At 49.6% G+C, this 13,318-nt stretch overlaps 6 protein-coding genes across 6 annotated transcripts; 1 reads left to right on the top strand and 5 right to left on the bottom strand.

Annotated features, from left to right (window-relative positions):
* Positions 1 to 412: 412 nt before the first annotated feature.
* On the bottom strand, positions 413 to 1,567 carry N7509_006363 (uncharacterized protein; the record flags this gene model as incomplete). Its single annotated transcript, XM_056631000.1, has 4 exons — positions 413 to 599; positions 652 to 1,184; positions 1,234 to 1,293; positions 1,355 to 1,567. The coding sequence occupies 4 exons, from the start codon at positions 1,565 to 1,567 to the stop codon at positions 413 to 415; spliced, it is 993 nt and encodes a 330-aa protein (XP_056490302.1).
* An 846-nt stretch (positions 1,568 to 2,413) lies between these two features.
* Positions 2,414 to 3,099, bottom strand: N7509_006362 (GFA family protein; the record flags this gene model as incomplete). The annotated part of the gene is made up of 2 exons (XM_056630999.1): positions 2,414 to 2,525; positions 2,594 to 3,099. The coding sequence occupies 2 exons, from the start codon at positions 3,097 to 3,099 to the stop codon at positions 2,414 to 2,416; spliced, it is 618 nt and encodes a 205-aa protein (XP_056490301.1).
* Positions 3,100 to 3,389: 290 nt separating this feature from the next.
* N7509_006361 (F-box domain protein) lies at positions 3,390 to 5,534 on the top strand (the record flags this gene model as incomplete). The annotated part of the gene is made up of 5 exons (XM_056630998.1): positions 3,390 to 3,444; positions 3,542 to 3,674; positions 3,857 to 4,111; positions 4,200 to 4,812; positions 4,875 to 5,534. The coding sequence occupies 5 exons, from the start codon at positions 3,390 to 3,392 to the stop codon at positions 5,532 to 5,534; spliced, it is 1,716 nt and encodes a 571-aa protein (XP_056490300.1).
* Positions 5,535 to 5,989: 455 nt separating this feature from the next.
* N7509_006360 (DUF3431 domain-containing protein) lies at positions 5,990 to 7,574 on the bottom strand (the record flags this gene model as incomplete). The annotated part of the gene is made up of 3 exons (XM_056630997.1): positions 5,990 to 6,366; positions 6,494 to 6,948; positions 7,018 to 7,574. The coding sequence occupies 3 exons, from the start codon at positions 7,572 to 7,574 to the stop codon at positions 5,990 to 5,992; spliced, it is 1,389 nt and encodes a 462-aa protein (XP_056490299.1).
* Positions 7,575 to 8,403: 829 nt separating this feature from the next.
* On the bottom strand, positions 8,404 to 9,591 carry N7509_006359 (Zn(II)2Cys6 transcription factor domain-containing protein; the record flags this gene model as incomplete). The annotated part of the gene is made up of 1 exon (XM_056630996.1): positions 8,404 to 9,591. One exon carries the CDS (start codon positions 9,589 to 9,591, stop codon positions 8,404 to 8,406), a length of 1,188 nt encoding a protein of 395 aa, XP_056490298.1.
* Positions 9,592 to 10,063: 472 nt separating this feature from the next.
* N7509_006358 (ferritin-like domain-containing protein) lies at positions 10,064 to 11,393 on the bottom strand (the record flags this gene model as incomplete). The annotated part of the gene is made up of 5 exons (XM_056630995.1): positions 10,064 to 10,255; positions 10,339 to 10,632; positions 10,685 to 10,860; positions 10,913 to 11,251; positions 11,309 to 11,393. The coding sequence occupies 5 exons, from the start codon at positions 11,391 to 11,393 to the stop codon at positions 10,064 to 10,066; spliced, it is 1,086 nt and encodes a 361-aa protein (XP_056490297.1).
* Positions 11,394 to 13,318: the final 1,925 nt, after the last annotated feature.

Below are 13,318 nucleotides of genomic sequence, written 5' to 3'. Positions count from 1 at the left end.
GGATTATACTCCATTTAAGAATGCCGGATGTGAAACGAAAGCCACGGCATTTCCCACTCCGAGTATCCTCGTGGAGGAGACTGGGTGATTGACGTATTTCCTAATAAGGAGATGAGCTGCTAAAGGTCACATCGGGAGGATGACATCCTCCGTTAGGGCCGCATTAGCATCGGAGGTGGGGTTAACTAGCCCAAGATTCAAGCGTAGAACAAAAACAGCACTTTCCCTGCATGGAATAGCCACAAGTCCACAGGTCCTCAATGGTCTCAGATGAATCTTATCTCAGCCCGGGAGGATCGTCACGATCCAGGGACAGGCCAATCCCAGTAGACTTTGTGTAAACGTTCCGCCCCGTCTGATCTATATTGGACAATTTAATGGTCGATCCTTCATCCTTCGTCAGACCACTCGGTTAAGATCTTTCACGATCTGTGATTATCAGGGGACCTCCATCGTTCGCAAGTATCCGACGCAAATCAAATCCGATCGCTAGGCCATTGCCCTCCTCCTCTGCCTCACGAAAGCCAGGAGCATGCTCATCTGCTAGGTCAACTTCTTCACCCCGGTAGATTTCCACAAGTGGCTTCCGCATATCGACCCTAAGCACCGGTTAGTATATAGAAACCCATAACCCGGAGAGAGGAGACTCACGACTCATCCTCTAAGATAATCTTCGGATCCCTATCCTCATCAAGATCACTATATCCTGACCTAATATACTCCAACGCGAACTCTATCCCAGTCTGATTACCGGGACCAATTTCCCAATAACAGTCGGCCATATCCGGCGACATAATCTGAGCCCGGAAGGCCGTTTCATAGATGCCGTTCGGGTCGAACTCAACCCAAAGCCCCAGTCCGGTCTCCAAGGTTCGGTCATCAATAATCAGCTTGGCATAACAATCCCTGAATATCACACTTCCATCAAGCGCCATATGCATATCGAGAAAATCGGGCCGGGCGACGCTTTGCTGGAGCTTGAAGGTGTCGAGAATATCGCCTTGATTACCTTCCAAGGGCAAAAACATCACAATTTCGGATGCTAGAAATTCCCACCCACCCTCCCATGGGAATAACCCCATGATACACTTAGCCAGTAGGGCTTGTTTCTCTTCGTTCAATTCGGTGATACAAATATAGACCATGCAGAAACCGTCAACGTCACTTTCAATGAAAGACTTGTCCTTTTTTCGGATTAGAATCGGAATCGGAAAAGCAGGAGATATTTTGTACTCTAAGTTCGGCGCCTTCGAAAAAGCTAGGCTCGTCCTCTGGTGCTCGAGATTGATAGCTCTATTGCGGGGTCAATAGTCTATAGAAACCCAAGAAAGGTCTTTGTTTAATCAAGTCATACATCCCGGAATTCTTGGTCTGCTGTTGCCCATTGTTCGATCAGGTCTCGTTTCTGTTGATCTGCGGTGTCGCCGCCGACCCACCGCTCACGAACAAAATACCTCCATGCACGAGTGGCGGCACCGATATCATCCCAATTGACTGGTTCTTCGTGTTGACGAATAAACGGGGGGATACCTTCAGGCCACTGGCTGTGTGATCTTTTCAGGGACATGCCAGTGTTTGAATGGCGTGGTGGCAGTTGTGAGGGTGAAAAGAAGTGGGGGACGCGAAGGAGGGGCGGGTCGATATTTACATCAAACTAGTAAGCGACTACATAACGCCCGAGTTTGAGCCATGCACCCAATTGACACTCTCAAGCGTTGGGGACACAAAACGATAATTTCCCGCTATCCGTTCACATAGCGTTGCTTCGCCAGTGCTTTCATATCTCTGGAACTCCTCGTCTAAAATCTGAGAGCATTGATCTTCCCCATGAAAATGGAATTGTGGTGTCGTCGCTGGAAAGCCATACATGGTCTCATGTGTCAAGTGCTTCAAAATATTTCTAATTTTTGTGGATACCAATAAGGATAAAGATACAATGAATACATAGAAACAAATTACTTGCGTCATTATGAGCGATGTATTGTTATACAGGCATGCCTATATGCTTAATTTGCCCCACCGGAGCTACTTCAGAAGCGCAAGTCTGGTCAGTAAGAGGCTTTAATACGAGTTGGTACGGATGATATTGATTATAGATGGAAAAGGTCTACAGAAAAGCTGATTATAGTTAGTTGACCGAGAGAAAGTAGCGCGGACGCAAGACTTTAACCGCACTTCTTCGGATTCGTCGAGTTTGACCAATTATAAAACAGCACCAGTACCGTCCACCCGGGGAATCCAGCACTCATAAACATGGAGTTTGATAGATACCTCATTCATAGTACTATTATATACAGTTTTGCATGAATATCAAATAGGAGCGCCCCTCAAAGTTGCCCTCCTTGCCTGCCCGTTCCGAACCATTGAATGGCGAACGCATCACTGCGCACCTGTTTATATTACTAAATCAGAGTTAAATTCGACGACCTGAGTCATCCAATCGGTCACTTTGGTCATTCATAGCGGACCATTTTGTAATCCCATCCGTAATATCCATGATACGTTGTTCATAAAAGATGTGACACCTGGAGTAGGGACAACTGTCAGCAAAACATCTTTATGCACCAAATCAAGAGCTCTAGCAGGAACGTACGTAGGTTTGAAGAGTTCTCGCTGTTTTTTCTGCTGTTCAACCGAGCCCTCAAACTCAATTAACTGTGGAAAGAGCAGACAGACATTGCGGCCTTCATCCATGATCAAAGTATGGCAGAAGGCACACGAGACCTTGGTCGGAGTGTGATAGTCTTGACTATTCTTGGAGGAAGAATAGAAATTTAAACCACAGGAGCCAGTATTGAAAGAGATGTCCTTTTTGTGAAAGATAGCGGCCCATTGGAAAGGAGCGCCATGCATGACCTGGCATCCACGACAGTGACAGAATTTGGCGTCGAGTGGCTTCTCTTGTCTTAAGATATATGAGATCTTCCGACACTGGCAAAAGGCACGCAGCTTGACCGGACCTTCCTCTTCATGACTCTGTCGGTTGTAGGGTGGACGATGCTTCCAAGATTCCTTCTCAAGGGTATTTTCAGGGGGATTGTTGGTGACAGCAGGGGTGGGCAGAGGTGCCTCGGGCTCTAGGAAGCCCATTTCGGCCATTGTAACGGTGGCAGTGGATTCAAGTTGGAGAGGTAATAATAAATAAGAGAAGAATAAAATAATAAGATGGATGTTAGTCTCTTGACGTTTTGCATGCAAATTTCCAAGTTTTATACAAATTTTGGATTATAATTTTCAGATGATGTCAGGTCTTGCTCAGGTGGTTTCCTTGGAACAACCACAAGCACAACTTCAATGATGTACATATTTCCTTTTCTCCTTCTCCTCCCTCCTAATGCAAATGAAAATGCAAATGCAAATGCACTGTCCTCCATTGCATGTGCACTTCAATGTCGAGTGATGTCATTATGGTGATGGCTTCATCCCATGCCAGTGGAGATACTAGTATATGGAGAGGACCAGCTCTGCTCTGCCCTGCATATCAAGAGTGCAGTAGGCCCAAGCCCTGAGACCCTGAGACCCTGAGCTGACCCTGACAAAGACAGCCGAATCAGCCTGAACCTGTCATACCTGTATCATGGGGTGCAATTGGACGAATCTCCGCGCCAAAAGGAGGATACGACATGGATCAGCACCAATGAAACACTGACCCTCGACTTTGATGAACGGGCGGCGTGGGCGTTTCATCTTTTGATCCCCTGCGGCTCCTCTTCCTCCTCCACATTTCTTCTCCATTATACCACTTCACCCTCTTTCCATTCCTCTTCCTCTCCTATTCTCCTCTCCTCCCCTCTCTCCCCTCCCCATCCCCAGGATGGGCCTTTTTTGACAAGCTTCGAGCTCGTCCCCGGCGCAGTGCGGGGCACGCGACCGAGGCATCGCCCGCCAACTCGCCCCGCCCGTTGAGAACCACCGGCCGCGATTATACGCGCAAGCTACCCCGACCAGTGCTGGCCTACATCTTTGCCCTTACTTGTCCACACACCCTCGATGAGTCCTACGATACCTCCGAGGAGTCTATGAGCGATGGCTGCATGCTCTGTGACATGCGTGATCTTGCGCATTGTGCTCAGGTCTGTAAGCGGTGGTTCATCGAGGCCCGCGCGCTGCTGTAGGTACCCAAAACACAGCCAAAACCACAAACATAATTGGTACCATTCTCCTCAGGCTGACCAACGTTACTTGTCTCCTTTCAATAGTTATACCCATGTCCGTATCGATCCTGTCCACTACTGTGAACTCGAAGTTCAACTCGCCGCCAGGCGAAAGCGTCGCTCTTTCTTTGATCGCAATGGCGACCCTATCGATGCCCCTCAGGTCCGCCTGGAACTCTTCATGCGCACCGTCCGAGAAGACCAGAAACTGGCCAATATGGTCCTGTCCCTCCGGATGCCATACATGACCCGAGAAGCCAACAAGGCGAACATCGCCCGGACGATCTCCGTGCTCCACAACATTCGCTTCGTCGATCTGCCGTCCGGCCTGTTCAGCGATGAACCTTCGTGTACCGCGTTGAAGCAGGAATTGATCGTCCAGTGTCCTGATCTCCGTCGTACTAGCTATCGACATGGATCGGAGGGGAGCTTCGCCCGACTACCAGGCGCACAACTCTGGACCAACCTGGAGAAACTGGAGTTATCCGGCCTACAGATCGAAGCCGGCATCCTACGCAATGGGTTGGCCTCGTTCTCACGTCTGCGGGACCTGACTCTGGACGACCTCCCTTGGCTTGATGATACGGCATTCGTCATGAGACCTCCTCACCCACCTATTCCCCCGCTCTTGCATTTAACTATTCGAGATACCCCGAACGTCACGGCTGCCGGCCTTACTTCGTTCCTTTCTTCCCCCCCCACACCCAGAATACGTTGCAGTCTCTGACTATCGCTTCCACCGGCGTCCTTCCCTCCACAATTCATCAGATTCTCTCCACCGCTCCAAGACTCACAAGTCTCTCCATCATCCAGGAAGTCCACCGGTCCTTCCCGGCAGAGCAGATCCCCCAATTGACTTCCAAGTCCCTGCGTCTACTTCACTACGAGATCACCTCTGAAACCGAGACACACGGACTACCCCCAGTCGCAACCTCGTATTACACTTACCTCATATCATCCCTTATGTCTCGCTCTCTTCCGGCTCTACGCGATCTCTACGTGCGGGATGCCAATTTCCCCGACACACTTCTGCTAGCCCCACCACCCAGGATCTTCGGTGGAGGCGGCGGGAACGGACCGCAGCCGAGAAACCGAGGACTGACACAACCCCTGAATGTATATAGTAAAGGTCTCGACGAATTGGAGTGGAACTTCACTCCGTACGACCCCGGCGTCCTACCTGGACGAGGCGGCGCAAATACCCGTCCGGTCAGTTTCCACGAAGCACAGCTGAACCGCTCCTGGGGCGGCGAGTCGCGCAAGAGCGTGCTGGTAGGTAATGGCTTTGGCGGGTTCCTGGCTGTGCCGGCGGATGAGGATGAGCGTCCGAAGAGTAGTGGAGGATATAAGCGATCGAGCAAGGTGGATATATGGCGATGAGAGAATGCAGTGGAGGGAGCGTGCCATTCATTTTCTTTTATTTTTTGTCAATTTGGGCCACGAATGTGACGAATGGGATCGGATGAATGTCAGAAAGGCTGAAACTGTACCTAGGCACGAGAGATGTGCATAATGACATAACGAATCAATGCAATTCAAAGCATTTATTGCCATACGGCATTCCATAAGGCGCGTAGAGAATAACTAGTAGAGCCGTAATCAACCCAGTGTTTCTCCAGGCTATCAGTACTATACAAGATACAGTAGTTATTAGAGATCATACTACTAGGTATTATGCCCATCTATACTCAGTACCCTGAATAATTGTAGGATTAAGTTACCCTAGCAGAACTTGAAACACTTAATTACCAACGAATGCGATTACACACTAGTAACTAGTACTATCCCGGCCCCGATCCAGCGGGCCCGGCCATATAAAACCATAGAATTCACTATTATACAGCTGCGTCTCGTAAGGCCTGCCGTGAAGCGTCGCTGATGTCCGGCATTTCGTCAGCCAGGGCAAGGCTTCGTTTTCGTGATGATTTCTTTGGTTCATCGGGCTTCCCTTCGTTTGCTGGATGCTCTGATGATTGATCTGGTGACTGTTCCGGAGAATGTTCCGTAGACTGTTCTGTCCCTGTCTCTGCCTCTCCAGCTAGATTCGCCTGTGTCGGTGCATCGGGCACATCCGGCCAACCCTCCGGAAGCGTCTGACCACGCCACTGCCACTGCTGTTGCAAATCCTCGTCGCTCATATTGCAGTATCCATAGGTATTGCAGAAGCACTGGCGAGGATCAAGACAAAACTCCGTCGGTTTACCGAACATAACTGCGGCACCGTTAGCACGAATAAACTTCCAATAGGAATCCCTCCTGCAGATTTCGCAGATTCCAAGTCCAATCCCATGGTGACTCGGATGCAAGGGATAGGAATGTTGACTTGAACTTGAACTTACTATGCCAAGAATATTCAAAAATCCGCCCGGTAATCGACGCATCCAGCGGCGAATCCAACAACCACTGCCTCACCCAAATATAATCCTCTAGCGGTCTCTCGTGAATCTTCTCCCTCGATAGCGCAAATTGGCTACAGCACGGCACGCCAACGCGCTCGGGCATCTCGAGGTCCGGAAACAGCTGGGCAAAACTATCCGGGAATAAGACCGCGGTAATGTGGTCCTGGTCATCAGGCCGTTCGCGGTAGTATCGTGCCGGTTCGAGTTCGGCGGGACATCCGATTGCCCATGTACAGCGGAGATTGACATAACCGGCTTTGCGGACGAAGGTGGGTTGGAGGTCGCGGACTGATATGACGGAGTCGTAGAGTGGATTGTCGTTGTGCCATTGGTAGCGACTGCTGTGGAGGTATATACTGACGTCTGGGAGGGAGTCGTAGCGATCGATTATGTATCTAGGTGAGTGTTAGGGGACTTATCTCTGGAAAAAAAGAAGAAAAGAAAAGAAAGGCCATTTCACGTACGTCAGGAATACCATCGCTTCATTGCCCCGATTGGCCGGGACAGTCCATTCGGCTTGTTCGGGTGATGCATCGACGCGATAAATATTGGAGTGCCATTCGGGCAGATTTTCCGTCACCCACGACATATTACTCTTTAGCATGGCAGCAAACACCAATTCCTTCTCTCGAGGTGGGACAGATGTTTGTGTGGGAGCGACATGGATGCTGGTGCTCGGGGTGGAAGTCGGGATGCCGAGATTGATGCTCTTGCTCGGCGTTGAAGATGGGGAGGAGGGGTCATTGATAGAATGACTACCATGAATGGCGATTAACTTGTCATTCTCATTCTCATTTGTATCTGCAATTTCAATTCCACTCGCATCTGGAGTGTTGCTGGATGAATCGAAGCCCAGCGATGGGAATGCCGAATCACTCGCCCAGTCTGCAACCGAACCAAGAAGTTCACGATTGAGCAGGAGTTGATAAGTGAACAGCAGGAAGACCGCGGTCAGACTAAGGTAAAGAAAGCTGCGCGATCGACTATGGGCGTCGGAGTGATGCGGAGATGGCCAGATCATAGTTGCCAATCGCCGATCATATCATTTTATGGCGAAGATTTACCTTGGAGAATGTAGAAATCAAAGGTCAAAATGAATGAAGGAAGAGAGATTCAGAGGATTAGAATTGAAAGTGAAATTGAAAACAGAGAATAGGAGATTCGATGGAATCCGGAGTAGGCTGGACCTAGAACAGTCCGCAAGCAGCCCCAGCTTGACGTAGCCAAAAGTGGAGACGTGCAACTGCGATGGAGTGGAGCGGACCAGTGGATGATCACTCAATAACCAAGGTAGAGTAGACCAGTAGACTAGGCTAGATGGATTTCACAAACAAGCAGCATGATAGGATCCCCCACGAGGTGCCGTGATGGCCGCAGGTTGGTGCACGTTGGTGCAGATTGGCGCTGATACTAGTAGCTACCCATACCCTTGGGTAGTTTGTAGATTGTGAGGCTACGAAGGAGTATTCTACTACGTAGTAGGACTCGGAGTTTGGGATGCAGTAAATACTCTGGCCTAGAATGACTCGTGGGTAACAGTACTACTAGTACTAGTTGGCCCTGGAAGTGTCGGTCTAAATATATATACTCGCAGTACCTACTCCTTGTTGTAGTATGTAGGCATCTCCATTTCCTCCGGATCCGGAGGCTATCCCCTACTACCCCCTATACATCTAAAACACTTTGGACTGATCGACCTCCGAGGTGAGACAGATACAGAGAATGCCAGGCCTTCTCGCAATCTTCATGCATGGAATATCCGACCATCCAGACAGACACCCGTCAGTTATCACACATGAAACACCCGTTTATGCTGGACCCCGATTCCGACCCCAGGCCAGACCCCCAAGCTAAAGCGACATTCGTTGCTGGGCCCACGTCAGTGCGGGCTGCCAGCGAGGATCTCCCGGGCGCAACGCCCCCAGCAGCTCCGATACCAAAGCTCGTCCCGCATCGCGGGCCCACCACCGCCGTCCATCGAGCTCCCCCAGTAAAACTCCCCAGTACATAAGAATCAGTAGAGAAAAGGGCTGGCGACATCGGAGCCCATCCACGAATTCTTTCCTCACAGCCGCCAGCCACGCTAATGCCGGTGCGGGTTCCGGCTCGAGCGCGAATTTGGCATAACAATGCCGCAAATGCGCGATAATCTCCCGATTGATCTGGTGCTGCGACTCGTAAATGCCCGTCATGACCTCGTCGTTTAAAGCGTCTATTTGCGCCAGCGCACCATGCGTATCTTCATCCAATTGCGTACTGGTATCCTTCCAAAATGCGCCCCGCGAGAATAACTCCAGGTTGATCCATGATTGGCCCACACCGACCTGAAGGATCTTCTTGACACCCTGCAGCAATTCAAAAACCACCACCATACTCTCCGTCATACTGGAACTTTCGTCCCGGATCCCCGTCAATCGAGGCGAGGCGATGCCAATAGCAGTCATAATGATCGAGTGCGCGAATACAGCATCGCAATTCTGCTCCGTAAGTGAGTCGATCGCATCGCGGAACGGTTTCAAACTGCGATTATACCGCTGAAGCCCAATATCAAGATATGCGAATGCCTCCGGCGGCTCCCGCGACGAGGCAATATGCATAGCGGCAAGTGACAAGATGCCATTCATGAGAAAGTCATGCTTGAGCGCGAGGTTTGGCACAGTAGTCTGCCAGACCTCGAGCTCGGAGGCACTAACACAGAGACTTCGAAACGTCTCGGTTGAGAATTTGTGCATCAACTCAAGGATAGTCAGTTCCGATTTCTGGAATGGAGAATCAACGACCTCTTTCCTGGTCCCATTTAGACGGGTGCGACTGTTCTCCCTGGAAACACTCTTGACGTGGGGAAGTGGGGCGGGAGTTCCGGACTGAGATTGTGATTGTGAATGTGAAGCTCGCGCCGCTGCGACTTTGAGGTATGTGCAGCTCAACTCGCGCGCGGTACAGTTCGAACAGGGCGGGCCCCGCTCGTCACATTTGACTTTGCGCGTGCGGCACTGGTCACAGCCCTTCCGAGATTTAGTGTGCGACCGGAGCGGCATGGTGGCCGGTGGCCATTGGGGAAGGGGAGTATTTAGGTGAGCTTGGACGTGGAGTTAGTGGAAATGCAGGTCGATTGAGATGATGGAATTTGACAGGTCAGGCCCGTCATGTGACTGGTTATAGGTCACATTGGGATGTCTCAGAGTCATCTTGGATGAAAAGGACTTTACAGTCGATTTAGAAATATTGTTGAATGGAATAGTAGTATTTAAGTCTATTCTACACTTGTAAGTTTGTCAGGATACTAGTATGACAGGTTTATTTCCATGCTGGGTAGTAAATTGTGTACTAGTATTCACATCACTATCATTAAAATTATGCACAGGAAAAAAATAACATTTACCCCTGCAGATCATGAAGAATTATAAATAAGCGAGAATAGTAAATGTGGGCCAAGATCGTCCTCCTTTCGACCATGAATCAATCTGACTCAAATATAGGTCAAGTCAAGTCAAGTCAAGTCAGTCCAGTTTAAACCAACATGGCGACCGCAGCTAAAAGACCCGCGCCCGTCACACCAGCCAACCCGACCTTCTTGTCATTGGCCCCGTTGAACATGGGAGTAGAAGAGGCCGACTTCGACGGTGAAGTGCTACTCATAGGACCAGTCATGGACGAAGTAGGTGTTGTCATACTACCCATAGCTCCCATCTTTTGTCCAACCTATCCAAACAAAGCATCAGCCATGCAAATTGACACAAAATAGGATCAAATTGACTCGAAATAATCTTCTTTTTCTAAATTACCTCAATAATAGCGGGACCGGCAACGATGTTGTCGTCCGTGGCCTGCTTGTTGTCCTTGGTAAGAACAACATAGCTCTGGCCTGCAATACCCATGGGGATAGTGACGGTATATTTGCCGCTTCCACTGGATGTGACAGGGGCCCAGACGGGACCGGTGACGGTGATAAAGGCAGCAAAGAGGCCACTTGCGTCAGAGGAGTTCATGCCTGCGCCGGCCATGAGCTGAACCTGAGATCCAGTCATAGCGGTACTGGTTGAGGTCATGGTGAGGGTGGGGAACGCCTTGACGGGGAGCTTGCCATTGCTTGATGGGCAAGAGGTGATGAAGGGGGCCGCAAGGGTATACACTTCGTTGAAATCGAGGGGATTGTCGAAGGGCTGGGCGGAGGGGGGCCTCGCCAAGGGCAGCACGCAAGTAGGCACTGTGACGGGCTTCAACAGTGAGGATGCTGCCGGCCGCAGTGAGGTATGTCTCGTTCATGATGCTGGCAGCGGCACCTAGGTAGGCGCTGACACCGACACCTAAAAGGTCATTTAGTTTAAGTATCACTAGAGAAGGGAAATATAAACTTACCCTCCAACACACTAGCGAGGCTAGCAAACGACTTCGCATCTGTAGCAGGGAAAGAGTAATTGCATCGTGCAACGGGGGATGCACCGGCAGCTAGATATTGGTGAGTAAATGTAGAGAGGGTCAGACCATCGCCGTCAAGTTCGTAGAACATACCCTTCAGGGCCGAAGTGAGGAATGCCTCGTGGGACTGCTCGTCCTTGCCAACCTCCTGCAGGTTGGCATAGAAGGGATCCTTGAGTCCAGCGTTGACAAAGTCGGCTTGGGTGTAGTTCTTAAGACCTTCCTCGTAGAAAGCAGCCTCGAGGTGCTCGAGAGTCAACGCGTAGTTGAGGATGTCGGCTGAATTGGAAGATTAGTCAATCTTACACTGCAAATGAGGAGATACAAGTGCCTTACCATCGCTGATTGCACGCTTAGTGACTGGGCTAGCTTGGGCAAGGCCAACAGCGGCACCGGCCAAAGCAATACTGGTAAACTTCATCGTAGAAAGATTATTGATTATGCTTGAATCAGATGAAGAGTTGTAGCGCGACTATTCCAGGATACGAATCCAAGTTCATCAAAGGCGAGAGGACCTCTTTATAGAAAAAAAAATAAAGGAAGTAGTATTTGTAATGTTGTCCAGCCGGCCAAGCACGGAAAGGGGATAATTCAATTCCATTCCTCTGCTCTAGATGGATGTAGGTATGGTTGGATAACCGAGAACGAGGATCGCTGAGCGACATACCATATCAGGCAGGTTCATTGAATTATCTCCGATGAATGAGTACAGTTCTGCGTCATATTGGGCGAGCTAGCCTGTTCATCTATGTGGTTAGGCAACGCAAAATGCAATACAAGGGCCCAGAAATGCGGAGAAGATGGGAGAGCTTGGACCCTGGCCCCACGTTTATTCGCCGATGTGAAGGAGCTTTGGCCAAAGCTACCAAGTTGGGGTATTATTCTTTGTCCAGAATGGGTTTAGGAAGAGTGAACCACGAGCGAAGGGCGAATGAGAGGTGAAGCGAAAGCGGGAGCGGGAGGAGCGAGACCGAGACCGAGAGCGACCCTTCGAAGCGAGCGCCAGATCGGGAGCGAGAGCGAGAGCGAACTACAACAAGATTAGGTTCATCCGATAACTTGGCCAGCCAAGTCCAAGTTCCTGGTTTATATCGCCTGGGCAAAAACTATTGAAGTTTCCGTATATACTTGGCTACATGAAGTTAGAGAGAAAAATGGAAGCGCTCATTCTTTATGTTTGTGATGAAGGGAATTCTCATTTTTAAAGATCTAATAGTATACTCAGGTGGTCGGCAGGAAGATCGCAAACATGATCCTCGATATTTATAACAAGTAGAACGAATTTGAAACTGCAACAGGCGATTCCTATTGAAATTGCCAGTTTTGAGAGACGAATTGCTCTAAATTGTCCAGCATATCCCCTGCTGGCTCGGTCACTGACATGTCCCGAGGAAATAGTCTTCCAAGGCAAGCACAATCTCCGCCCACTCCATATGCAGATCAAAATCAGGTATCTGACTCCGCATCGCTGCAAATTCATCGGCTTCCGGCCATGTCGCTCTTACTTTCCCCATCCAATATCCTCTCTGATCTCTCATCACAGCATCATAATATGAATCGATAGCCGGTTTATGTTTTCTGATATAGTCCATAACAACAGGAAGAATGATCATTGGCCGATAGTCAACCCACCCAACTAAAGAATACATTCCGAAATGTAAATGCATTGGAGTATGGGGCTCAATAGTATACACATTTTGCAGAATGTACCGAATAACGGTGGAAGTTGCATGTTCAGCCGCAGCACCAAACTTGTACAATGCCAAGAGCTGCAGCATCTCCATCCCCAGGTACCGAGCGGCATGAAATATACTCAGGTGGAGGCTGAGCAACCGAAGGTGGTTCAAGCAGCTCGAGCACCCGTTAGGGTACTTTTTCCGGTCAATCGGAAAGTCTTCCACATCCCCTGCTTCCACGGCGTACTCCCCCGTATAGAGGAACTGGCTGAGATATAATAAATGTACTGGGAGCACTGGCTCATCGACTGAAATATTTTTCATCGCCTTTCGACCCTGTGTGTATGAATGTGATTAATATGTTATCACGAAATACTATGCACCCGCCCGGCAATGGAATTGAGGCATTAAGGAAAATTGAAAGCCCACCTGGCGCGATATAGCTTGTCTCAAAACCAGCGACTCGCGAATGACATCAGACCTCTGAACGAATGTATTGTATCCCGGATCATATTTGCATCGAATTTGAAAGTCCGGTCTTCGTTGACGGAGAAAGCTATGCGATCATCGTTAGTTATCAGTGCCACTTATTTAGTTGCAAACCTTGTACGTACCTTTCTTTTGCTAATAAAACCGCTGTTTGGTGCTCCAACCCCTCTCCTGGGCCGAG

The sequence above is a fragment of the Penicillium cosmopolitanum genome (genome assembly GCF_028827165.1).
Source record: "Penicillium cosmopolitanum strain IBT 29677 chromosome Unknown utg000006l:49.0-5199605.0:1.0-5204138.0, whole genome shotgun sequence".
Lineage (NCBI taxonomy): Eukaryota > Fungi > Ascomycota > Eurotiomycetes > Eurotiales > Aspergillaceae > Penicillium > Penicillium cosmopolitanum.
This window is presented reverse-complemented; position numbering and strand designations above follow the sequence as displayed.